Below are 25945 nucleotides of genomic sequence, written 5' to 3'. Positions count from 1 at the left end.
TGGTTTTACACGGCCGGCACTCTGAGCAGCAACTGACTCCTGATGATGAGGGTAGGAACGTCTCCACCTCTAGCAGCACGCCCCCTCAGAGGCCATCCTGGCCTGTCCGTGGAGGCGGTATGTCTCCCTTAGGACGTCTCTCGGTGGTAACACGGTCAGGTCGACCGCTCGCCCACAGCTGTGTTGACGTCACGCCTGTCCCGTGAGGCGGCGGGATGGCCGTGCGCTCGTGAACGGCGGTCCCGGTGGCACAGAACAGCGGGGTCGATGGAACTAGCGAGGGTACGGTGTCTCAATTGGGATTGTCGGACTGCTCGAAACGCTCGGGTCAGAGCAATAGCGAGTGTTTCAGCAGATTGGAACAGAGTTCCAGGGTTCACTGCGTGATTCGAGAGCATGGTGTCAGACTACGTGAGCATAGCTAATAGCTTAGTTAAATTTCCACATTGGAGATGGTATGTAAGTACCACAAGGAAACTCGTAAAGGAAGAATCTAATTTCAACACTGGATCTAAGGACGGGTGTTTGAAAGCAATTAACAGAAAACTTCATCACAAAACTGTGGTCAGAGTGCTGCTGAATAACTGAGAGTATCATATACTGTATTCTCCTTTGCTAAGTGCCAACTACTAGCTCCTAAGCGCGAACTTTTGCGAGTACCTTGCGAATGGGTATAGGCAAGTGCCGAAGATTACATTCGCTGCTGGCACTCGCTATAAAAGTGGTTGCGAATTCAAACGTTTCTCAGAAGTTGGAAGAAGTTCTCAGACTCACAGGCTTATTTGCGTCTCTTTAGAATCCAAGCTGTCTGATTGCATGCTTCGGGGCATGATAGGTATCGTAGAGAACTTCAGTGACTGCGGATAAGCAAAGGATTGCGCATACTTTTTAACGTTTTTAATAAATTAGAAAGGCGTGGGCCATTCTGCCTTCATTGATTGCCTTTCCTTGCAATATCGTTCATGTCGCAATATATGATAATGCATAAAAAATTGCTTGGGAAATCATTTAGCCCTGCATGCGCCTATAAATAATTCCACATAATTAGCAGAGTGGACCTTTATTTCCCGAGCAGCCGTGTTGCAGTGTACGAAACCGGCACCGTCTCGCTCTGAACATCAGCTGACGATGTTGGGTTTCACTGTGCGCCGCTGCACAGTGCACTAACCTGCTGACGCCGCCCAGAGGAGGGCCTGACGGCCGTCGTGATCCCTCACGGTGACATCCACGCCGTGGGCGATCAGTTTCTTCAGGGCAAGCAGCCCCAGCTGCACGTCTGTGGCCATCTCTGGTGGAGAGATTAGAGCTGTCAGCGTGTAGGTATGAATTCGTGACGAAGTAGGTAGGTACCATTTAGCTCTTCGATGATAAGAATAATTGAATGAACAGAGATTTAACACTCAAGATGCTGCGAACACTAAGTCTTAAAGGGACCCTCCCACCTTAACATTAGATTTGAGTTGAGATAGCCAAAATGGGGTCCCTGGCTCACAATTACCGGTTTCGGCACTCACAACATCGAGAAATGCCTTAAATCGGAAATATTGAATTTCAAAATTGCAGCGTTTTGATTCAGAGGGGCTAATGCTTAGGAATACCCCTCTGAATGTGTGACGTCAGCGCAGATATCTAACGATTTTTAAATGTTTGACTAAAACGTTTTGTAGCACGCGGTGGTATATGCTATTTGCGCGCAACATCTGCCGCAAACGCCGCACTTCTAAAATAAAGTCGCTAGAAACAGCGGAGATCCCAAAAAAGTAAACAAAAGTAAAAGTCTAATATCTTGAAAACCGGTGAATATTTTTCGGTGAAATTTGGTAGATATTCGTTTTCGCTCTTTCTGAACCGAGCGACATCACTTTCATGCCAATTCATAAACTTTTTTGAAGGTGGGAGGGTCCCTTTAACTGGAATAATAAACGAAGCTGCGTATGCTATCGACTTTCGTCTTAAATTCAATTAAACAGGAATTAAACAATTCCTGATTAAAGCAAGTTTAACATTAGCCGTAATAAACATTCATGTCCCACCTAGTATTGTCATTAATCATGAATACACAGTGCGGTCGCTGTTTACCTGAGTTTGGTCCGCACATCTGGGCCGCGTAGTGAATCGGGTAAGCCCCGTGAATGTCGGCAGTGGAAGGATTAGCTCCGGCGTCCAGCAGAATGTCCATTATGTCCAGCTCGCCGCAGACTGAAAAACATTGAAAAACATCACGTGACTTCAATCAGCCAGCTAATTACAAAGCCCTCGCAGATTGGGCCTGGTCAAAGATTACATTTTCCAAAGATTAAACGGAAGACTATACAAACAACTATCAAAAAATCACTGGATGTGGAGATTCGTAATATTTCCATAATTACTCGTAGACCGTAGTTTTAGGAATTATATTATGTTAATCAACGATTAATTATATCAGATTAAGCAAGGTAAGTGCGCTTTACATTGTCCATGAAATCATGAAGTGGGTGTGTCAAGTGGTTCTACTCCGATGGAAACTGCAGCCCGCCGCCACCGGTCCATTCTGTGTGTTGATGAAGTCACGTCCCCGGCGTGTCATAGCTGATAGCGCAGCCGATTATCCTGTAATCGATGTCGAACCGCTCAGATGACACCCTAGCCCCGTCCCACCGTCCCGAGCGGGCCATCATTCGCGGCTCGGCCCGCTTCGGTGGCCTGTAATACGCACCAACACGCAGCCACGAGCTGACACACAGAGGCAGTGGCGGCCGCATAATTATCGGGTCGATCGAGTGAAGGTCGAACTGGCGAGCTGTCAAACGGTGGCCGCTCAGCGGTCACGGCCGACTAAACTGACCCACACCCTACCTGGCTGACCTAACCGACCGGCCGGGCCCACAGCGCCGCAACGGTCAGCCTGCAGGCGGAGGCGGCGGCGCCAAATCGAATCGTAAATGGTTGATGGGCGTGCATTCATTGGTCGAGACGGTACAACCGGTTGAAGCGATAAATGATAATATTCAACTGCGCTGCGACCGTCATTCGATGGTTGAATACTGCACGATGGAAGTGGCACCCTAACATCATTGAAAATTGGTACATTGATGCATTGCTTATTTACAGCTTTGACGTCAACCAGGCGGACAAGCACTGGAACCGAACGATCGCGTGCAGCTGCGATCGTTGTGTCAATAAGTTATCGTTACTTCTAACATTTATTTGAACGTGACATCCCGCCTTCAAAACTGCAGTAGCATTTTGCACGCGTGACCATTCGGTGAGCTAATGCAGCGGCCGCTACTGTTGAATTGATACGCACTTTGATTGGTCTCGGCTGTGCCACTGGGGATGTTTTCACCGCTCCATCGATTTAACTACAGATCCGAGCCGGGCCTGTTCATTCTGTTGGGCCAATCGATGAGTGAAGGGCCCTCGCCTCAATCCATAGTCACCACGGTCACGATCAGAGCTGGCCAACAGTGGATGTGGAGGCATCCGGTTGTATGGCTTTTCGGTTGGTAACATCACTCTTTAGGCCTACAAACATATGTGAATTTAATTGAACAATAACATGTTTGTGAAAATGGGCGTTTTCTTTCCGTTCAATTCAATTCAAACAATTAAGTAAATCATGTATGTAAAATAAGCTAGCCCTGGCAATGAGTAGAATTTAACTCCTACTTACGATAACATAAATTTGATATGCTATCAATGATCATAGATCAACTCAAGATGTGCGACATTAAAAAATATGTATTCATTTATTGGAGCTAATGTCGCATAAAGCTCTGTACGTGCCCGCGCAAATGTAGGTAAGTTGTAGTGGTGTCATTTTCCAAAAAATGTCTGACCGATACCGACCGAAACCGAAATTTGGGAAAAATTTCCGACCGAATACCGACCGATAACATCCCAAGCCAAAATTTGACCGAAATTTGACCGAAATTCTATTTGCTATTACTCTACCCCAAAATTGAATTATTTGGTAAATTCTGATGGAAACTAATGGGAAATGGCATTTCAGTCCAAGTTCAGTCAATTCTTAGCCACTGCAAAATACATTTTGTGGTAGAAGTTACTTACAGTTAAAGACTGGAACTGAGTTTCACAATGGTGTGTATTTGTGGGGCCAACTGAGTCAAAATCAGCCTGCTTGTGGTTGTGGTTGGACAATTGGTGGCTGCTGCCTGCTGAGTGGGATGGCTACTGAAGTTGCCAAAACATGGCATCCCTTGTAGTATTTGGGGGAAATTTTGCAACTTTATCATTAACATCCCAATAACTTTCATTTTAACTAGGCAAAAATGGAATACTTTCTCTTTTTGAAAATGGTTTCACTGACAGGGTGACCGAAAGTGTCCGATTTTTGGGGGGCCTGACCGACCGATTACCGAATCGGTCAGCATATCTTTTCGGTAACCGATTTTTTCGGTAACCGATTGACACCACTAGTAAGTTGAACAAGAGCCTGGACTTAAGCCTCTGAAGTATTCGAAGCCCGTGAGTCTCTCTGATTGGATGGATTTATGGGATCAAAAGTTTACCAGGCAGAGAGGCTGTAGTTCCAGAGCGTTGACCCCAAACACCTGCCCGCCGCGCCGGAGGTTCCCACTCTCGGGCACCATCCGGTGGTGGGAGTGGGTTGAACACCAATCTCTGCAGTTTGATCCGCTTAGAAGTTTTGGAAATGCCAACCCTGATACCTGATGAGTAAATGTTTCCTTTAGTCATAGGCGGTGGAACGGGGAGGGCACCGGGGCACCGTGCCCCCCTTTGATTTTGGCATTTTAACATTAGCTCTATGGGCGTTGCATGGAAAGAATGGGACCAAAAGTCGGCAGTGCCCCCCCCCCCCTTAACCCTCGCCGGCCGAGGGGGGGGGCGGGTGCCGCCCCCCCCCCATAGGGTTTTTTCGCGATAGCTCCGAACACGCTGGCGATAGAAAGCTGAAACTTGGCATACCTGACCTTTGATCCAAGCCGCATCTTTTGACACCAACCGCATTTTTGGGTCAGGTCAGGTCACTGACCTATGACGTCATAAGTGAACCTCTGCACGGTCTTCAGATGTCGCAACTTCGCAACGCCCTCACTGCCAGAAGAGATGTCACAGGGAAATGAGACTTGCAGGATCTAGTATCCATTATGAGTCCCACAACTTGTATATCTCTGATTTTTCCTAAAGGTCATATGAGGTCAGGTCATTTTTGTGACCTCACCATTATAAGTCAATGGGGAAAAATGAAAACTGCTATTCTGGCGCCGGGAACGATCTCCAACTATCTCAAGCACACAGAATCGTGATTTGATGCACTCCTTGCAAGGTAAGATGCGTCACTTTTGCAATGTTGACCTTGCGTGACGTCATTTATGACGTCATCAAGGTCATTTTAGTTTTTCGTCAATAACTCTTGATCAAATTGAGCTAGCGAGTCGAGAAAGCCACCAATGGACTCAGGAAGGCCTGCCGAATCGAATGATATGCGACATGACCTCTTTCGACCAACTTCGTGACCTTGGGGTGCTGACCTGACCTTGACCTGAGGTCAACACCCCAGAATGACCTGACCCGGACAAAAAGTATATCATTCGACGCGCCTGGACGAGGCAAACACGATGCTGCCAAAATCGGCGCTCTGCGGCCATTTTTTGCGAAGTTATTCACCAAAAACTGAACCGTACCTTGGGGCACTTGACCTGACCTCAGAGGTCACCGGTTGACCTAGGACCTTAAAATCGGATACCAATCTCTGCGTCTCGTAACGGCGCACACGCTCGTTTTTTCCGCGACGCGCTAGCTCCACCAGGGGCGAAACGGCGAGGGGGGGTCGTACCCGCCCCCCCCCCCCCCTCGGCCGGCGCGTATGTAGAAAACCAATAGGTCCGGCGAGGGTTAATTGAACGTGTTCCGCCGCTACTGCCTTTAGTGCTTGCTTCGTCTCTGAAGGGGATTTTTTTTCGAAGAAGTTGAGTGTTGGCTTAGACCTTCAAATCTCATCAAATCACAATCTGCAAATTCCCGAGCAGTTTCTGAACAGCCTGGCAGACTGTTTCTGCCCAACCCTCTCACACGTCATTTGGGTGTGTTGTGATGGGCCAAGTGTTTGTCGTAGCCGTTCCAGGAACACTGCGCGTCTGCGTAATGTGATGTCACTCTGACTCTGTTATTATTGCCATTCGGTTCCAAGGGTGGTCGACGCGCTGGGTAATAACAGGCCGTGTGTGTCCGGTGGTCGTCCCCTCCCCTCCTGAGTCGATACCGCAGCTCTGACACCACCCTGCGACCCACTGCCCGCGGCTAGGGCGGTTCGTTAGCGCTGCAAGGGAGGCCAGGAGCAGGGGGGAAGTAAACGACCGTGTGTTACCGAATGGCGGCTCTGAGGGGTGGGTTTACATTGGATTTATATGTGGAATCACAAATCACACAAAAGCACAGACGTGCTGTCAGTCACATAATGCTGAATCCCATAGGTAAATGTCAGTACCTAACCTACTGATAAAAGCGCGATATTGCGTTTTTGCGACTGTCTTACCCGAAACAGTAAAGACAGACTGGACCTAAGCCACTGTGAAACGGTGTGTTGTGCAATGCGGCTTCATATTGTCGGACTCGCTTGGTATCGAGTTGGCGTATTTTCAGTAACAGAAACCATTTCATACCCTCATGACACCTGCAGGTACTCGGTCATGTATGTATGATATATAGCACACAAACAGGACTGAATGCTGCCGCTGTGTCGCTCCGGCGTTCCTAACCAGCTTTTGTATTGATTTAGTGGCGGTTTCTACCGATCAGCCATGAGTGTCGAGTCGAGGTGCCGCCTGTGTCCTGTGTGGAAAGTGCTGCATTGTATAACGTATTGACGCCGTCCCGTCACCTTATAACGATCGACGGAAAGTGAAGCATGGCCCGGCGCAGGTCAACGAACTTCCAGAATCGCACGATGTTGCACATGGTAGACACAATGCATGCATGCATCTGACCTTGTATCTGACAGAATGGCAGGAAAAATATACCTACTAAATAAGACCATTTAAATGGTCAATGGTTTAATGGTCAATGGTTCAATGAGTCGCCAACGATATGCAATAATAAATGTTATCCGGTAGGCTTAACAAGTGTAAAGCTGTGCCATTCAGTTGTGATGTTGTAGATCCTGCCAATGATTTTTTTTCACACATGAGCAGAATGAAAAATATTGTACGCATGCGATATAATGTGACTGTGGTGATTCAGGCAATCACCACAGCTCAGCACAAATGCTTGAATAAGAAGTCTGATCATGGTTGGAGCCGTGTAACTCATGTGGATCATTAACAGTCATGGAAACCTAAAAACAAGTTATACCTATCTAATCTGTAGAAACGAAACGCCAATAACCTTAGAGTTCCTCAATGCACTAACTTGATCACTACCCTCTTCTTCCATTCCTACATTCAACTATTAAATTGCGTGGGTCGACCATGTGGTTATGGGAAGGGTTATCAATGGCGGTGAAGCGTGAGCGCCTGTCAATGGGTCAGACACTGCGGAACCGACCGACTGACTGCCCCGCGACCAGGGTCGGCCGGCGGGGTCACCGCCCACCCAGGGTCGGCCGGCGGGCTCGCCGCCCATCCAGGGTCGGTCGGCGGGCTCACCGCCCACCCAGGGCTGGCCTGTGGGGTCGCCCCCCACCCAGGGTCGGCCCATGTGGGGCCGCCGGTGGCAGGGGCGCCAATCGACTCGGCGACCTGCCGCCGCAGCGGTCTGTTTGCCGATAGCTATAGCAACATTGCTGGAAGGTCATGTCGACATCGACCGGCCAGTGAAGTGCCCGCCCGGCCGGCGGCGACGGACGGGGCTCGGTCAAACGTGGGTCATTACCGAGCCACGGTGGGCGGCAAGGTGGAATTTGACCCCGCCAGGACCTTCGGCGGCCCAGCAACACAAACTGTTTGCTTCCTTCCAGTTCAGGCCAGGCGGAACACGATGAAGATGTTTGAAAAAAAGTGTGCGATGCTTGAAGAATAAAGAGCTGTTTTCGCTTTATATAATTATTTTTGGTCTCAAATAATGTACTGATTGCTCGGTGCACGCTAGAAGTGTGGTGCTCGGCATTTGAAATGTGCATTTTGTGCAAGAGGAAAAGCTATGCAGAGCTAAAAGCATCAAAAGTCATGCAGCCTAGCCATTTGAAGCCCTGCTAGCCAAACGTTAGATGGTCATGAACGCCAATGGCCATGTAATTTGAATGGAAGTTAACGCATTACCGGCGTCATGCGATCAAATTGAAGGCAACTCCGGATCGTATTAAACAAGGTTTACAACGACATCTCGACATCAAGTGCACATTAGAATGAGGGCAATCGAGGCTGCTCACGGATATCTGAATAGACTCGCAGCTGTTTTCCAATAAAAGAAAACCACCTTGTTTTGAATGATGCTCCCGTAGAAGGCTTTGGTACCTATACATGAAAATATTATTGATTCAACTTGAATGCGGATCCCCACCACATTGACGACAGCGAGGCTAGTTGATACACGGACATTTTCTTCGGCTGTCTTTTTAAAGAAGCGTAATTCAGCTTTGGTGTAACATAGGTATGTAGTTCAATTATGTGTCGATGAAAGTAAGATAATATAATACGACAGTTTCGTATAGGCTAAAGAACGGCTCATCTGCACCCATGCCTGTTTTCTGTAGACCGATTTTACTCATTGCTACAAGCCCTCTCGGCTTTGCCATCCATCAATCGGGACTCAAATATTCACAATGCTGGGTCTCTGTCGAGCTTCACTGCACTGCAATGGTCGCTCGATACAAGTGTTGTGTGTGGCGTGTTGGCCAGTTCCAGGAAAGCAGGTCGTGAGTGACCAGATGTGTTTTCTGTCCGTTCAGTGCAGCCATATGGCGTTTTCCTTAGCGGGTCGATGTGGCCAACACACTGCAACGCCGCAATGAATGCACAGCCGGAACTTACTAATGAGTATCCCACGACCGCGCTGGGTCGTAGTCAGCTCGGCTGGGGGGATCCGTGCTATCGTAAGTTATATCGGACGTGGCTGCGAAACTTCTCTCGGTACGAAACTTCTCTTGATCGGAAGAAAATCGGAGGGATGAAAAAGAAAGAGCGGCAAATCGGAGCTACGTTGTACGTAAGTTGTTTCGCAGCGTTTAAATGCCAGTTTTACTACGATTTAAATGCCAAGCAGATCAGCTGACCTCGTAGTACCATGTCGATAAGGTCGAATTCCCCATACGTCTATAGTGTAAAAGTGACCCCTATTGCAAATGGGCTGTCAGGGACACCTCCTCCTCTGTAAATTTGGAGGGATGATGTGTCGGCATTCCCACGTTCGTTTCGGAGTCCATCTGTTCCATTTGGAGCCCGTCAGTTGGCGTCAAGAGTTGGCGCAGCGAGCGCCCCGAAGACTGCGTCTGCGCACGAGGCTTCGCGATGTAGGAGTATTTTGACGAAATCGCCCTCGCTGCAGAAGAAATAGAGGGACTTGTTGAGAAAGAGGAGGCCGCAGTGTGCCGACGACTTTAAATTGTACGCCAACGCCAAGACCAAGGCAATCAGGGGGCACTCAGATGATCGGGAGGTTTCAATTGATCAGGGACCCACCAGGTGACCAGGGAACCCTCTGATAACCAGGGGTCCTTCCAGTAACCAGGGACTCCTTCAATAACCAGGGGCCCCTCAGTAAACGTGGGCCACTCAGGTTACTGCAAGAGACAGGAGTCCCTTATAACCAGGGACCGGCAAGGTCTCTCAGGTCCGTTTTTGACAAAGCTGTTATTGATGTCATATGCGAGCCCTTTGCCACCAGCAGAGGGCCCTTTCAAGCCTTTTTTAGGGCCGTTTAACGTCTCTTGAGTTTCCTTTGAGGCTAAGGGCCTCTTCAGCAGCCGAGGGGTCTTTGAGGCCTTTTTGAGGGCCTCTTAACGTCAGCTGAGGACCGTTGGACGCCATCTGAGGACCGTTTGGGGCCTTCTGATGGCCAGTAGATGCCAACTGAGGGCTCTCTGACACCAGCTGAGGGCACGCTGACACCAACTGGGGGCCTCCTGACACCAGCTAAGGGCGCTTTTATATTTGACACGAGCTCAGGGGCCTTTGACGCCCTTTGAGACCTTCTGAGGTCCGTTTGACGCCAGCAGAGGACCCTTTGGGGTCATATTAGGGCCCTTTGCTGCCTTTTAAGCGGCCTTTGAGGCTTTTTGAGGGCCGCTTGACGCCACCTGAGGACCGTTGCGGTTTGACTCCAGTTACGGACCGTTTGAGGCCTTCTGATGGCCATTTTGCGCCAACTGAGGGCCGGGGGGCCCTCTGACACTAGCTGGGGGCCCTCTGACACCAGATAAGGGCCCTTTAAGGCCTTCTGAAGTCCGGTTAACGCTAGCGGAGGGCCTTTTGAGGCCAAATGAGGGCCCTTTGAGACCTTATAAGGGCTCCTTGAGGCTTTTGAGGGCCGTGTGACGGCATCTGAGGACCGTTGTACTCCAGCTGACGACCGTTTGAGGCCTTCAGATGGACTTTTGGCGCCAGCTGAGGAGGGCTCACTGACACCAGCTGGGGGCCCTCTGACACAAGCTAAGGACTCTTTAAGGCCTTCGGAGGGTCGTTTGACGCGAGCTCAGGGCCCTCTGACGCAGGTTTAGGGCCCTTTGACGCCCTTTAAGGTCTTCTGAGGTAGGTTTAACGTTGGCTGAGGCCTGAGAGCCCTTTGAACCCATCTGAGGGCCCTTTGAGGCCATCTTGTGGCCCTTCATTTGGCCATCTGAGGGCCCTTTGACACCAGATGAGGGCCATTTGACGCTAACCCAGGGCCCTTCGAGACCATCTGAGGACCCGGTGACCCCATCTGTGGGCCCTTTGAGGTCTTTTGAGGGCCATTGAAATTTCACCACAATACCCCTGGCTGCGCTACTGGGCATTTATGGACTCGTATGGGCCTGCTGGGGAACGAGATGGGCCCTCCCGGTCTTTTTAATCATCATTTCAGTTCATTTTACATGGTCTTCGGCGGTCTAAAGATTAGGGGCCCCAACTCGAATGGGGGGGGGAGGCCCGTGTGCCCTCTCCTGTGTGCGGCCTTGCCGACACTACACCGCTTTCCCTCCCTCCGCCATAAACGCACCGCTGCACTGTTAGGCGCCGACAAATACGGACCGGCGCCGCAACCGGCTCCCCCGCGGCCTGCCTCGCGTTGACATAGCCCTTCCCGAACACCAGTGTAACCCCCACGCGGCCTAGGTATCGCCGCGCCCACCTGTCCGCGGCGCGGCCTCTGATGGCGTATCGGATCATTGATGGTGCGATACATGTTTTGGTCAGATTTTCGCAATTAACGCGAAAAATTGCCCAAAACACTTTTTAAATTTCAAAATTGAAAAAAATAATTACAAAAAGGACGTGAAAGTGACCGTTTTCAACGTGTAAATTTAAAACGCTCTAGCGCAGCCATTTTTGAAGAAATCGACTTCAAATTTTGCACACGTGTTCATCAACCATATTTGTTTAACATATATTTCGGTTTTGTGAAAATTTTGAAAATTTCTTATATTTTTCTCTTGAGAAAGAGGTAAAGCTTCGCTACGATCGGCCTTCCGATCGACCGAGAAGATTCGTAAAGTTAGTTCGTATCTTCACCATTTGCGATACAACTTGCGTATCTACTTAGCCTACGATGTGATGGATCCCTCCAATATCTGTTCCGATTCAACTTACGTTTGATCGCAACTGCGAGGTGCCTTGCGATCACATGGATCCCCCCAGCTCAGGCTGGGGGGATCCGTGCTATCGTAAGTTATATCGGACGTGGCTGCGAAACTTCTCTCGGTACGAAACTTCTCTTGATCGGAAGAAAATCGGAGGGATGAAAAAGAAAGAGCGGCAAATCGGAGCTACGTTGTACGTAAGTTGTTTCGCAGCGTTTAAATGCCAGTTTTACTACGATTTAAATGCCAAGCAGATCAGCTGACCTCGTAGTACCATGTCGATAAGGTCGAATTCCCCATACGTCTATAGTGTAAAAGTGACCCTTATTGCAAATAGGCTGTCAGGGACATCTCCTCCTCTGTAAATTTGGAGGGATCATGTGTCGGCATTCCCATGTTCGTTTCGGAGTCCATCTGTTCCATTTGGAGCCCGTCAGTTGGCGTCAAGAGTTGGCGCAGCGAGCGCCCCGAAGACTGCGTCTGCGCACGAGGCTTCGCGATGGAGGAGTATTTTGACGAAATCGCCCTCGCTGCAGAAGAAATACAGGGACTTGTTGAGAAAGAGGAGGCCGCAGTGTGCCGACGACTTTAAACTGTACGCCAACGCCAAGACCAAGGCAATCAGGGGGCGCTCAGATGATCGGGAGGTTTCAATTGATCAGGGACCCACCAGGTGACCAGGGAACCCTCTGATAACCAGGGGTCCTTCCAGTAACCAGGGACTCCTTCAATAACCAGGGGCCCCTCAGTAAACGTGGGCCACTCAGGTTACTGCAAGAGACAGGAGTCCCTTATAACCAGGGACCGGCAAGGTCTCTCAGGTCCGTTTTTGACAAAGCTGTTATTGACGTCATATGCGAGCCCTTTGCCACCAGCAGAGGGCCCTTTCAAGCCTTTTTAGGGCCGTTTAACGTCTCTTGAGTTTCCTTTGAGGCTGAGGGCCTCTTCAGCAGCCGAGGGGTCTTTGAGGCCTTTTTGAGGGCCTCTTAACGTCAGCTGAGGACCGTTGGATGCCATCTGAGGACCGTTTGGTGCCTTCTGATGGCCAGTAGATGCCAACTGAGGGCTCTCTGACACCAGCTGAGGGCACGCTGACACCAACTGGGGGCCTCCTGACACCAGCTAAGGGCGCTTTTATATTTGACACGAGCTCAGGGCCCTTTGACGCCCTTTGAGACCTTCTTTGGTCCGTTTGACGCCAGCAGAGGACCCTTTGGGATCATATGAGGGCCCTTTGCTGCCTTCTAAGCGGCCTTTGAGGCTTTTTGAGGGCCGCTTGACGCCACCTGAGGACCGTTGCGGTTGGACTCCAGTTACGGACCGTTTGAGGCCTTCTGATGGCCATTTTGCACCAACTGAGGGCCCTCTGACACTAGCTGGGGGCCCTCTGACACCAGATAAGGGCCCTTTAAGGCCTTCTGAAGTCCGGTTAACGCTAGCGGAGGGCCTTTTGAGGCCAAATGAGGGCCCTTTGAGACCTTATAGGGGCTCCTTGAGACTTTTGAGGGCCGCGTGACGGCATCTGAGGACCGTTGTACTCCAGCTGACGACCGTTTGAGGCCTTCAGATGGACTTTTGGCGCCAGCTGAGAAGGGCTCACTGACACCAGCTGGGGCCCTCTGACACAAGCTAAGGACTCTTTAAGGCCTTCGGAGGGTCGTTTGACGCGAGCTCAGGGCCCTCTGACGCAGGTTTAGGGCCTTTTGACGCCCTTTAAGGTCTTCTGAGGTAGGTTTAACGTTGGCTGAGAGCCCTTTGAACCCATCTGAGGGCCCTTTGAGGCCATCTTGTGGCCCTTCATTTGGCCATCTGAGGGCCCTTTGACACCAGATGAGGGCCATTTGACGCTAACCGAGGGCCCTTCGAGACCATCTGAGGACCCTGTGACCCCATCTGTGGGCCCTTTGAGGTCTTTTGAGGGCCAGTGAAATTTCACCACAATACCCCTGGCTGCGCTACTGGGCATTTATGGACTCGTATGGGCCTGCTGGGGAACGGGATGGGCCCTCCCGGTCTTTTCAATCATTATTTCAGTTCATTTTACATGGTCTTCGGCGGTCTAAAGATTAGGGGCCCCAACTCGAATGGGGGGAGGCCCGTGTGCCCTCTCCTGTGTGCGGCCTTGCCGACACTACACCGCTTCCCCTCCCTCCGCCATAAACGCACCGCTGCACTGTTAGGCGCCGACAAATACGGACCGACGCCGCAACCGGCTCCCCCGCGGCCTGCCTCGCGTTGACATAGCCCTTCCCGAACACCAGTGTAACCCCCACGCGGCCTAGGTATCTCCGCGCCCACCTGTCCGCGGCGCGGCCTCTGATGGCGTATCGGATCATTGATGGTGCGATACATGTTTTGGTCAGATTTTCGCAATAAACGCGAAAAATTGCCCAAAACACTTTTTAAATTTCAAAATGGAAAAAAAGTGATTACAAAAATGACGTGAAAGTGACCGTTTTCAACGTGTAAATTTAAAACGCTCTAGCGCAGCCATTTTTGAAGAAATCGACTTCAAATTTTGCACACGTGTTCATCAACCATATTTGTTTAACATATATTTCGGTTTTGTGAAAATTTTGAAAATTTCTTATATTTTTCTCTTGAGAAAGAGGTAAAGCTTCGCTACCATCGGCCTTCCGATCGACCGAGAAGATTCGTAAAGTTAGTTCGTATCTTCACCATTTGCGATACAACTTGCGTATCTACTTAGCCTACGATGTGATGGATCCCTCCAATATCTGTTCCGATTCAACTTACGTTTGATCGCAACTGCGAGGTGCCTTGCGATCACATGGATCCCCCCAGCCTCAGTCCCGTAACTAGACATGTCTATTTTACACTGTTTTAACTAGACATGTGGATTGTCCCCTGTTTTTGATCCGTACATACCTATATATTCCAAGTCGGCCTCTGCTGATGTGTCAGTCCAGACTCTGATTATACATGTCCCTTGCTCACATGTAGCCCATTATTCGTCCAAGTCTGCTGCTATTTCCAACATTCACAGGCAGCGGGATGCTATGCAGATCCGTTTCCCTCCTTCCTCTCCGTGACTGCCGGGCTACTCAGCCGTGACAGAGGTCCATTGGGCCCTCAATCAGTCGCGAGAGCGCCGTCTCGGAAAGCGACCCGTGAGCCGGGAAAATCTGCTTACGGCGACGGAAATAGCCCGTCTGCCACACTGATTGCTCGCCGCCGGCCACCACGTATCCGTGTGTTCATCCCGGTGCAGAGGAAGGGACGGTGCAATGCAAACTTACGGTTTTTATTGGGGCGAATGAAATAGACTTGTTTGTTTGAAGTCAACGCGACTTCGATGACCCTGTGAATTGTGATACAGTGTTGCGATTGCCTCTCAGTTTAATGATTGAGTACTGCATATAATTAAGCAGTTTATGGAACAACTATCAGCACACCAAGCCATGTTGGGAAGTCCTTAAAAATCTCCTAAATCAGCAATCCTCAAAAAATGAACTCCCAAATAAGTTTCTTTCAAACTTGGGAGATGAGATGGAAAATGATTCAATTATATCTAATCACTTCAACAAATACTTTGCTGAAATAGGAAAGGAATTAAAAGATGTCATTCCACCTTGCAGTAGAGATCCCCTAGAAAATTTGGGAGAGCCTGTGATAGATGAAATGAATCTATCTCCAACTGATGAAAATGAAGTGAAAACAATTATCCTGGGGTTAAAAAATGTTGGAGCAGGATATGACAAGATTAACTCAAGAATATGTAAAAATACATATAAAGCTATACTGCCTCAGCTAACTCATCTCTTTAACCTATGCTTGGAATATGGTGTTTTTCCAAAAAAACTAAAAGTTGCTGTAATTAAACCTATTTTTAAAATGGGTGACCCAGCTCATGTGATGAATTATAGACCCATCAGTATATTGCCATACCTATCAAAAATTCTAGAAAAATTAATATATGACAGGCTTCTAAAACACTTCATGCATCACCAGCTGCTTAGTGATAAGCAATTTGGATTCCGCAAGGGGTTCTCTACATATATGCCCATTCTTTTAATTCAAGACCTGATAGCAAAGGCCTTAGAAGAGGATAATATAGTGGTTGGTATATTTCTTGATCTGAAAAAAACCTTTGATACTGTAGACCACAACCTGCTCTGCCAGAAACTTAAAAAATATGGGGTCTGCAATACAGCATACAATATAGTAAAATCATATCTCACTGATCGTCAACAAACAGTAGAAGTAAGAGGCAAGTATTCTGATTTCAAAAATATAGATGTTGGTGTACCCCAAGGATCAATTTTGGGGCCACTGCTTTTCATTATTTACATAAATGACCTTGAAAATATTGATAAAAATGTTGAGTATTTTATTTATGCTGATGATACAGCAGTTTTCTTCAAACACCACAACCCGGATGAACTGCAATATGTGATAAATAGAATAATGCCTAAGATATCTGAATGGCTTCATTCAAATTACCTTTCATTGAATGCATCCAAAACAGTTTATCAACTGTACACAAAACGGAAAAGTAATGTGACCATAGACATAGCAATAAACAGCATTGCTATAAAAAGACAAGATACTGTAAAATACCTTGGTGTGCTCATAGATGATGACATGAAATTTATTTCTCATATAAATACCATTACTAGTACAGTAAGTCGCAACTTAGGCATGATAGGTAGAGTCAGACCTTTTGTGGGAAGTAGACAACTGCTTTGTCTTTACAATGCAATCGTACTTCCATACATTAACTACTGTTGTTTTATCTGGGGTTCTGGATATGCTCATCACACTTCAAAGCTTCTGACACTACAGAAAAGAATCATGCGAATAATTGAGGGAATCCATATCCCTCAAAGTGCCAGTCCGGTGTTTAAAAAATATAATATCTTGAAGGTACAGGACATCGCAAAACTGCAAATAATGCTTATCATGCATAGATACATATGCAACACACTCCCACCCCAAATTAAAAAGTTATTCAGTATTTATGCTGAAAACAACTATGGGATCAGACAACGCAAGCATTTTAAAAATAGTTTTTCAACAAAAAACTATAGACTATGCACCATAAGTTGCTTAGGACCAAAGCTGTGGAACACCATCATGGCACCAACTTCTCCACTAAGTGAAGTACCGAAATCCAAAACAGTGGTAAAGAAGTTGGTGAAAGATCATTTCATATCAAAATATTGATATTTGATAGAATAGGGTTGGGACCTATCTGCATGCTCTGTATGTTTTGGTAAAATAAAAAAGCTCAGAATTTTTAATGATTTAATTTAAAATCACTTTGTTAAAAAAATGCCTAGTTAGTTCAGAAATTAATTATTTGTGGCTGAAAACGACTTGCTTCTGATTGGTCGGGCTAATCATGACGTCACATGTAGGTATATAACTGTCTGTATATTTGGCGCAGTTGAGACATACATTTTCTATGTATTTTCCTATGGTAAATCGGAGTGATTGGTCGTGTTTTCAGTGTCTCTTTATTTTGCGCTGGTATTGCGTGGCTAAGAAGTTTTATCAAGAATGGCATATACTAAAATGTTCCTTTAATAATGGAGCTTCAATATCTGTGAGTTTTATTGGCAAGCGAAAACTGATTTCGCTGTTATTTTATCTGGAAATTACTCATTTTTTTAGGTCAATATTCAAAATATTTTACGGGAACAAGTTGGCACTTTTCTTGATTTTTGCACTCAAATCGCGTGCGATTCAACTGTATTGGAACTTGCAAAGAAGCTTGGTGATTAATTAACTGTGTTGTTATGGCACTGTTTGCAAAGCATGGATAATGAAACTCTGCCAAAGACTTAGCTACAGCAATGCCTCAAGTAATACGCAGGAGGGACAGAATTCAGAGTCCGATCGAGAAGAATCGGTGCAAATGCTACGAAGACCAGGCAGCTCTGATACAATAGCTAGTCGTCTCACTACTCTCACTCCATTAGACCAGCTGATTCCTGACAGCACCGACTCGGATGCAAAGATGGAGCTCATCTTCCAAGCCAGAAACCAGTTCTTTGATGGAAGATGTGATGCTGCCTCTGTCTCTGCTTTGTTGGCCACTTTGGACGGGGCGGAGCTCCGCTCCTTGCGTGAGCGGTTATTCGCCTGTCATCCAGAAATAGTTCCTTCGTTTGCTGGCCGTTCCCTGATTAGGTGCAATACGGGGAGCTGTAATCAGGGAAGTAACTTTCCATATGAAAGGGGTGCAGGTGCACCCCCGTCCCCCATCCACTAGAAGTGCACCCCCATAGGCTAAGCGGCGCCCCACACGCCGCCCCACACGATTAGCTCTAGAGCAGATGGCGAGGGTGATTTCTCGGCTACATTCCATCTCGGCGTCGTGATGCTTGTGGGCTTGGAAAGCGTCCAGTCGTATGTAGGGTAGTGTAGGGGTAGGGTTGAGTTCAATAAGGTCCTTACATTTGAAAGGTTTGAACAACCCGCAATCAGCACAACATACCACAAGTTAAATAAAAAACTACCAAACACCGCCCAACTAATATTAATAAACATTACAGCCAAACTAATGGCCTAAATAAAAATATATCTCAAATCCTAACAGTTATCGCGGGTGATGGCGCCATGAGTTGCTATTATCCAAAACAGATGCAAATAAACATGTTTGTATGTCCTATGTATGTTTGTTTTAAAAACGTTGCAGCGGCGCTGGGAACTGCAGTCTTAGATCTGGGTATGTTTGGCATCTGCAACTCTTCATATACACATTAACCCTATTTCGGACGGGGAGACCTTTCAGGATTTTCCTGTACAATTGCCAAACGCCGCGAGACATTCAGCTCATATTTGGTGACTTTTCCTAAATGCTCATTGCGCACATCTCAGCAAAAAAAAAAATGCCGGGTCAGGTCAGGTCAGGTAACCAGAGCGGGTTTGTTGACCCCACCTCAGAAAAGTTTGCAAACACGTCAGAGCTTGAGTTTTTCACGAAGTTATTTCCTCTCATCAAGTCTTCAAAACAGTACCTGCAGTATGTGTCGTTTGTATATCTCAGAATTTTTGATCTGTGACCTGAGGTTAGGTCAGAGTCGTGACCTTTACATTGCAAGCCTATGGAAAAGTATTGAAATGCGACCTGCACCTCGAGTAAACGAGTCAAAACCACCCAATTCTTTAAGAATTATGACGAATTATCTTATCTTTCTAGTTGAGGTTTATTTGCTATTGGGTCTACAGTGCAGGGATATTTCTATCTCGCACTCCTCTGAGATGCAAAGATAAGAATTTGTTATATCTGCATCCCTCTGAGATGCAAAGATACGGTCTCGAGGGTTCATAGCGAAAAATCAAGAGTTCATGTGATGATGGGTCGATAACCGAACGACATTTTTAATGGCTGTTTATGGATGAAACTTATGAAATAACAACAAACTACTCTGAAACTATTTTTACATAAATGAATGCATTTAAATATAATATTTTATTAATTAAAAATAAACCTCAACATAGAAAGATATAGGATTCCTCATGGCTCACTCGTGGAAGATCGGATATCTTTTCCTCGCGTGTTACAGAAAAACCTCGCTCCTTCGTCGCTCGGTTTTTCAGTAACCCGCTTGGAAAAGATATCCTTATCTTCCACTCGGAGCCATGAAGAATCCTCTATATCTGTAATGATTCAGGTGCCATTTACTGACAGGGACACCGGAGAGGGTTATCTGAGCCGAGATCATGTGAGGTGATATCTACCATACATCAATGCTCACAATACTTACAATATTGACAATGCTTTTGCTTACAACACTTACAATACTTACGATGAGACCAGCAAGCACTCTGCCGTTACAGTTCTAACTTCTGTTTCGAAAAACGACGTTACACACATTCGCTGCCAGCATAACATGTATTGTTTGACAGTAACAAAATACAATTGACATCTGAACCCCAAACGGACCGCCATCCACTCAAATTTTATAACCCTGACCGGTCAGGGGGCGAATGGAGGTCATTTCCTGGGCATTACACTCAGCCCTTGCACAAAATATCTCACCTCACAGTGATCATTACAACAATAGCACCGACTTGATAGTGGATTTCAAAGTATTTGCATCAGCTCTTCCTGCTATTGCAGACGATCATCTCCTCAGGGTAATGTTGTTCGGGACATGAACGAAGATCGTTTTCGGAGTTTCATAAGTGCTACTGCAACAGCCTGGCACAAAACAGGACTTGTACGCTCTTCTCTGCACTTTGCCCTTCAGTATATCACAAAAGAATTGTTTAGAATCCATCTTACGCTTCTTTCACAGTCTTCCTTGCCACCGTAGGGCGTAGATAGATTGCTGTTGCTGGTAAGTTAAGGCACGGTAGATAGAAATTACCTCGGTTCTCAACGCCTTAAGTTATTTTTATAAAAAAAGAACAAATAAATGATCAATAAGATGACAGGAATGTAAACATTTTAATCGTAAAGTAGTCCAAATATTGGAATGAGCTTTTGCTTTTCAGCATCCTCCGATTCATCATCTTTATCATTTGAAAATTCGAGGTACATAAAATGTTTATCACGCGCTCATGTTAAGTGGGAATATAGTACACGGCAGACACATCAATTTTTGACACTGAACATTTCATCCGTAAATGTTTTAGCATAATTTAAAGCTAAAAACAGCGCGAATGGCAGAGTGAAACAAACAACATCTTTCACCCATTGATATAACATGTAATCTGTGGTGCGCCAGATGCGCCATTATTTGTCAACCGCAGAAGGTGACATGTGACGTAACAGCATCAAGAGCATCTTTTTTCAAGAACTTTTCAAAACAAGTTTCCTATCTTTCTTCCCCCATTTCTCTCAGCTTATTGATTTTATGAGGCAATGGTATGCACCATAAATTCTGTGAAAATAGTTTGATCATTTTCATGCATTCTTAAAAAATCGAGTTCCCAACCCCATTGTTCATCTTTTCAGAGTACCATCTATGTACCAACATATATGTTAGTTGATGCTCCAACATGTATTATACTTTACAGCTACTTCATTGTTTTGCTGTAGATATCATAACTAGTGTAATATACATATGCTTAATATGTATGATATGTATATGTATGCTGTGTATGAGTATGTATATGCTATATACGCTATACATATATATGTGTATATATATGGTATATAATGTGTATATGTGTGATATGTATGTATGTATGTGTATATGTGTATCAATGTATGTGTGTATTTGTGTGTATGTGTATGTGTGCATATGTATATCATAATTTATATGCCTTTTGTCTGTTTACATATATTTTCTGTATTCTGTATTCTAAAGGCTCAACTGCCTTAATTTTTCCTTTTTTTCCTTTTACAGTACAGTACGGTACAGTAGGTACACTGTACAGTTACAGTACCTTTTTTCTCTTTTTTATCACTTCTTTCACTGTACCCCAGGTACGATGACCAGTAATACATATGTAGGTACACACTTGCTGATAATACCATTGATGATGGTAATAATGGTTGTATGTTGATGTATGTTATTTACATCTCTTATTGCATTACGAATGTACGTTGATGTATGCTGTTTGTTTACATCGTTGTGTTACATGTAAGTGTTTTGTATTGACGTCCTACCGTGTATTATTGTGGTATCAAATATCACCCAATAACCATCGCTGGAACCGGTGAGACCGAGCGGCAACAAGCTTTGCTTAGCTGCGGGGTCTCACTTGGCTCCAGCAAAAGCAAACTGCTAAAATGACCAGATAATGTATGCATATATTATTTTGCATATTACTCAGAAAATTGTATAAATGTTAAATTCTCTGCATGGCTGGGTCTCCCATGATCACTTTAACCTTTTTTATTGGGGATTGTAGTGGGGGGTCAGTCAATGACTTATGAGCACATTGACTACTTTCTATCTTATGATTATACCATGCCTACATCCTCGCTCCCTTCTTGTCTTCTTTTTATTTCTTTTCCATTTCTTAGCTGGGAGTGCCGCGACATTGCTTTTTTTTGTTTTTCTCTGGTGTTAACGTAAGGGTACTGTGTGTCGCTGGGTTCGAGGGTGGGGGCACTCCTGGTCACCTATTAATGGGTGGCGGCGTAGAAAAAAAAAATGTTACATGGATCAGGCCTGCAATACCCATATGACTAAGCGAATGATTTGGGTGAAAAAACAAGGTTTTTGTGTATGATGTGTTTGTTTTAAAAACAGTACTGGCAACGGCAATACCAATTAATGGTTGAAGTTGCAAGTTTGGTGGTTTTCTTCGACTAGCTCTGAGCTATGTTTTTACTGGACAAACAACAGCAGCCCAAAATATCTCTCTGCGTCCGTCGGTAAACGCTCGCTGCTGAGGTTTTTGGAGGAAGACTCCGGCCACGCGAGCACGCAATCCCGTCATCATTGAGCTGCGCCCTTGGCCCACCGGTGATCTAATCCCGCGAGCTACTCCACTGAACCGCCAGACTGACCTGGCCTAGTTCGGAACAAATTGGCCAACAACGATCCAGATCAGGGTCCCGATTGGGTTTAAATGCTGATCAGTATTTTTCTGTGCTTCTGGTGATTTCCCACAGTTGCTTTTTATAAGACGCATATCATCCGCGCTAGGGATTGAGATCCGCTTTTGATTCCCAATTCGGAATTGAACTGAATCTCTCCTTCATCACATCATGATTATATAGCTAGATGATAAATTGAGCTAAATTAAATGTTTAATTTGGTTGTGTGCCGTCCTCGCCCCTCATCCGTGGCCCAGTGGATGTACCGTGGCTACCCGTGCTGCCCCTGTTCTCACCTGTGGCCCAGTGGATGGCCGAGTGCCTCTCTCTCTCTCTCTCTCACTCTCTCTCTCACTCTCTCTCTCTCTCCTCCCCTCTCTCTCTCTCTCTCTCTCTCTCTCTCCCTCTCACCTGTGGCCCAGTGGATGGCCGAGTGCTCTCTCTCTCTCTCTCTCTCTCTCTCTCTCTCTCTCTCTCTCTCTCTCTCTCTCTCTCTCTCTCTCTCTCTCTCACTCTCTCCTCTCTCTCTCTCTCTCTCTCTCTCTCTCTCTCTCTCTCTCTCTCTCTCTCTCTCTCCCCTCTCACCTGTCGCCCAGTGGATGGCCGAGTGCTCTCTCTCCCTCTCTCTCTCCCCCTCTCTCTCTCTCTCTCTCCCTCTCTCTCTCTTCTCTCTCTTCTCTCTCTTCTCTCTCTCTCTCTCTCTCTCTCTCTCTATCTCTCTCTCTCTCTCTCCCTCTCTCACCTGTGGCCCAGTGGATGGCCGAGTGCCGCTCGTGGTCCTGTGCGGACACATCCGCTCCGCGCCGGAGCAGCAGTTTGACCAGCGCCCTGTTCCCGGAGATGACGGCCAGATGGAGCGGCGTGTAACCGTCCTCATCCGCGGCAGAGTGCAGGTCAGAGGCCGCCGATAGCAGCAGCTCGGCGCAGCTGGTGCCGCTGCTGTCGGCGCAGTAGTGCAACGCCGTCTTCCGCGTCCGGTCCCGGTCCCGCGCCGCGGCGGGCTGAGGAGAGGGTGGTTACTGATTACTATGGACGTCAAACCCCTTGAGGCCCCACTTTTTTGCGATAATTTTTTAATGTGTCAACATTCGTTGACAATATTCTGGCAATGTGTGTTTCAGAACCTGCCGAAACTTTTATTACTAAGGTATTTTGATGCCAAACGATTATGGAAGGTACCTCTCATTCACTCGTAATGCTAAGGTCAATTCAGGCCCGGGCAGAGGCTTGCGCTCGGCCACACTCGAGCCCCGCCACCAGCGCCATCTGCTCTAAATGCCATCTACCAGCGCCCGCTACCGCTACCAGCTACCGCCCACCATCAAGCCTGAATGGAGCGAGAGACGCAAGTGACTGGTCGCCGGGCAAGGAGCGCCGGAGGGGTAGGGCGGAGCTTAGCGCTGACGTCATTACGTGGCTCCACCCCATGAGCGCGTAGCCTCTACCCAAACAGTAGATTCGTTCCGTGAAATTTAACATTACGAGTGAATGAGAAGTACCTTTCATAATCGTTTCGCGTCAAAATACCTTAGTAATAAAAGTTTCGGCAGGTTCTGAAACACACATTGCCAGAATATTGTCAACGAGGGTTGACGCATTTAAAAATTATCGCAAAAAAGTGGGGTCTCAAGGGGTTTGACGTCCATAGTAGTCGTTCTAAAGCTTCCATGCTGCAGCAGGCTGGGGAACAGGGGCTAGTCTCTGGTTCTACTCGCGGGAAGCGGCAGGCTGGGAAGACATGGCAAAGGCTGCACACAGTTGTCCTTTGTTGGCAGGATAGGCTGGGAACAGAAGGAAAGGTCGCACACATTTCTCTCTTCGGTCGTGTCTCAATTTCCTGAGATGACATTTCAGCTTTTCTTTCATTGCAAATATAAAATGACACGGAAATGAAATATGAAAGACGTATTTAGTAGTTACTACTGTTCATATATTGAATAGAACGTCGGTTCTATACGTTTAGCATGCGAAGTCAATTTTGCAAATTAAAACGCTGAATGCAAGGATATTAAACGCGAAATGGGACGCTCAAAGTTCATCAATCGTTGACCCCTTACTGACCTGTGCGCTAAGGATGCGTCGGACCTCCTGGTCATTCTCCTGTTGGCAGGCCAGCATCAGTGGCGTGACCGGCTCCACAGGTCGGGTCATGACCTCGTCCTCCTGTCGCGACTCGTACGCCGCCGGCAGCTCAGTCACGGTAGTCATGGTGACGCCTGAAACACGGAGCGTTAGAGACGTCATCAGCGTGATCGGCGGCGCAGAGAAGCCATCGGCGTATCGGTAAAATCGGCTGACATCTGGTGGTCAGTTTAGGTGGGTGAGGGTGGTTGCGACTGTGCATCAGCTACGGGAGTAGATAGCTTGAGGAATGGGCTGTTGGTGGCTTAGCAACGCAGTGTTACAGCTCAATGCTCACCGTTCGATTCCATGACCGTTTTCAAGTACGGCCTCTGGCTGCGAAATTTCACCGTCTTCTTTACGGGCTTCGCTCGTCTTTCGGCGACCATCTTATGGCCGATAACCTCTAGCTGTATGCCACCGTCCGCCGCCACTGTGGCTGGACTCAGCGTTCCCCGGTGTCCAATCGGTCACTAAACTCGCCGGCCATCCGAGCAAGTGCAGCAGCCAGCAACTGCCGTTACGACAGCGACTTCACTAGACCGTCCTCACACGACAGCGTCCGACCGGCTACTGAGGCCTCTGATCCTCCCAGCCGCCTCCAGGCCCCGCCTGCACGCAGCCCAGTAAAACAGAGGCCCTCCGCGGCCCCCTGCGGCTGCCGACCGGTCACGATACGACCTGAGCGGCCGGGCTGATCGGGCAGCGGGAGCAAGGTCGGGCTCAGACCCCCGGCCTCGACCCAGAGCGTGCGAGGGGTGGGGTTTGGAATGGGCCACCGGCACGAAGATCCGATTGATTGGCTGCAATGTCAACAGAGCATCCTCCTGAAACGGAAATACGCGGCCCTGTTGACTCTTATGGCTGAGACGGACGAAATAAAACAGTTAGCGAATGCGTTTTGCGTTTTTGTTTTTGAATTACTAGGTATTCATATTATTTTGCATTGACCCGATGGTATTATCCTGTTATTATCGAATGGATAACGCTAATGATTCATTACATAGCATAGGGAGTGGGACCCTTTGTCAGTTACCCGCTCTGACAAAGAAACGAATTACGTATAAAGTTTTGTTGTGGAATATTGCGTGTATTTATTTACAAATTGTTCGTTACGATATGTCTGTGCCGGATTCAGGCCCATATTTGCTGAGGAGTTGAATCAATATATGGTCATATACAATTGCTTGATTATGTTTGTGTGGGTACGGATTTGAGTTTACTACAAACTCTGTTGCATTTACTGCAAGCCAAAGAGGATCACTTTTATACCGTGTGACTTATTTTACTAACAATCTGTGGGTCAGTTGCACGAAACTGAGTGACAAAGCCGGCCTTCTTTGTGGCCTTGATATTAGAGTAACCTTGAATTGTGTGGCTGACAGTCACGAACGAACCGCGTTATCCCTTCAGCTGTCGCAATTAGTAAGGAGTGCCTCGTGAAATAGTCTGTCCCTTTAGCGTGAGCAGTGCTACTGCGGAAGTCCTTCCCATTGTGGTGTGTCTATCCAGTCTGCTTGCTCATCCTGCGCTCCTGCCGAGCCACAACCTCTTATACGGCCTTGGCCACAGCAGTGCCTTAGTCACGGACGACGGCTTCGTGAAATCGTGACTCCGTGAAAATCCTATTCCACTGTCTAGGGTGCTGACTTCGGTATAAGCATGACGGACAGTGGATTTCA

General features: G+C 47.2%; 1 protein-coding gene across 4 annotated transcripts in view; it reads right to left on the bottom strand.

Annotated features, from left to right (window-relative positions):
- LOC122375508 overlaps positions 1 to 24955 on the bottom strand; it is a 49810-nt gene extending 24855 nt beyond the window's left edge. The window contains exons 1-5 of one of the 4 annotated variants that reach the window (XM_043354929.1): positions 24562 to 24955; positions 24204 to 24358; positions 22885 to 23143; positions 2080 to 2199; positions 1169 to 1288 (exon numbers count right to left, since the gene is read on the bottom strand). In XM_043354929.1, coding sequence (XP_043210864.1) covers positions 1169 to 1288; positions 2080 to 2199; positions 22885 to 23143; positions 24204 to 24358; positions 24562 to 24652 — 745 coding nt within the window. In that variant the 5' untranslated portion in view covers positions 24653 to 24955. The remainder of the gene's footprint in view (positions 1 to 1168; positions 1289 to 2079; positions 2200 to 22884; positions 23144 to 24203; positions 24359 to 24561) is intronic. The other 3 variants (XM_043354928.1, XM_043354930.1, XM_043354927.1) reach the window with 3 other exon arrangements.
- Positions 24956 to 25945: the final 990 nt, after the last annotated feature.

This window comes from Amphibalanus amphitrite, unplaced genomic scaffold (genome assembly GCF_019059575.1).
Source record: "Amphibalanus amphitrite isolate SeventyFive unplaced genomic scaffold, NRLGWU_Aamphi_draft 001857F_arrow, whole genome shotgun sequence".
Lineage (NCBI taxonomy): Eukaryota > Metazoa > Arthropoda > Thecostraca > Balanomorpha > Balanidae > Amphibalanus > Amphibalanus amphitrite.
Note: the sequence above shows the minus strand (reverse complement) of the source record. Positions and strands in the feature narration are given on the sequence as shown.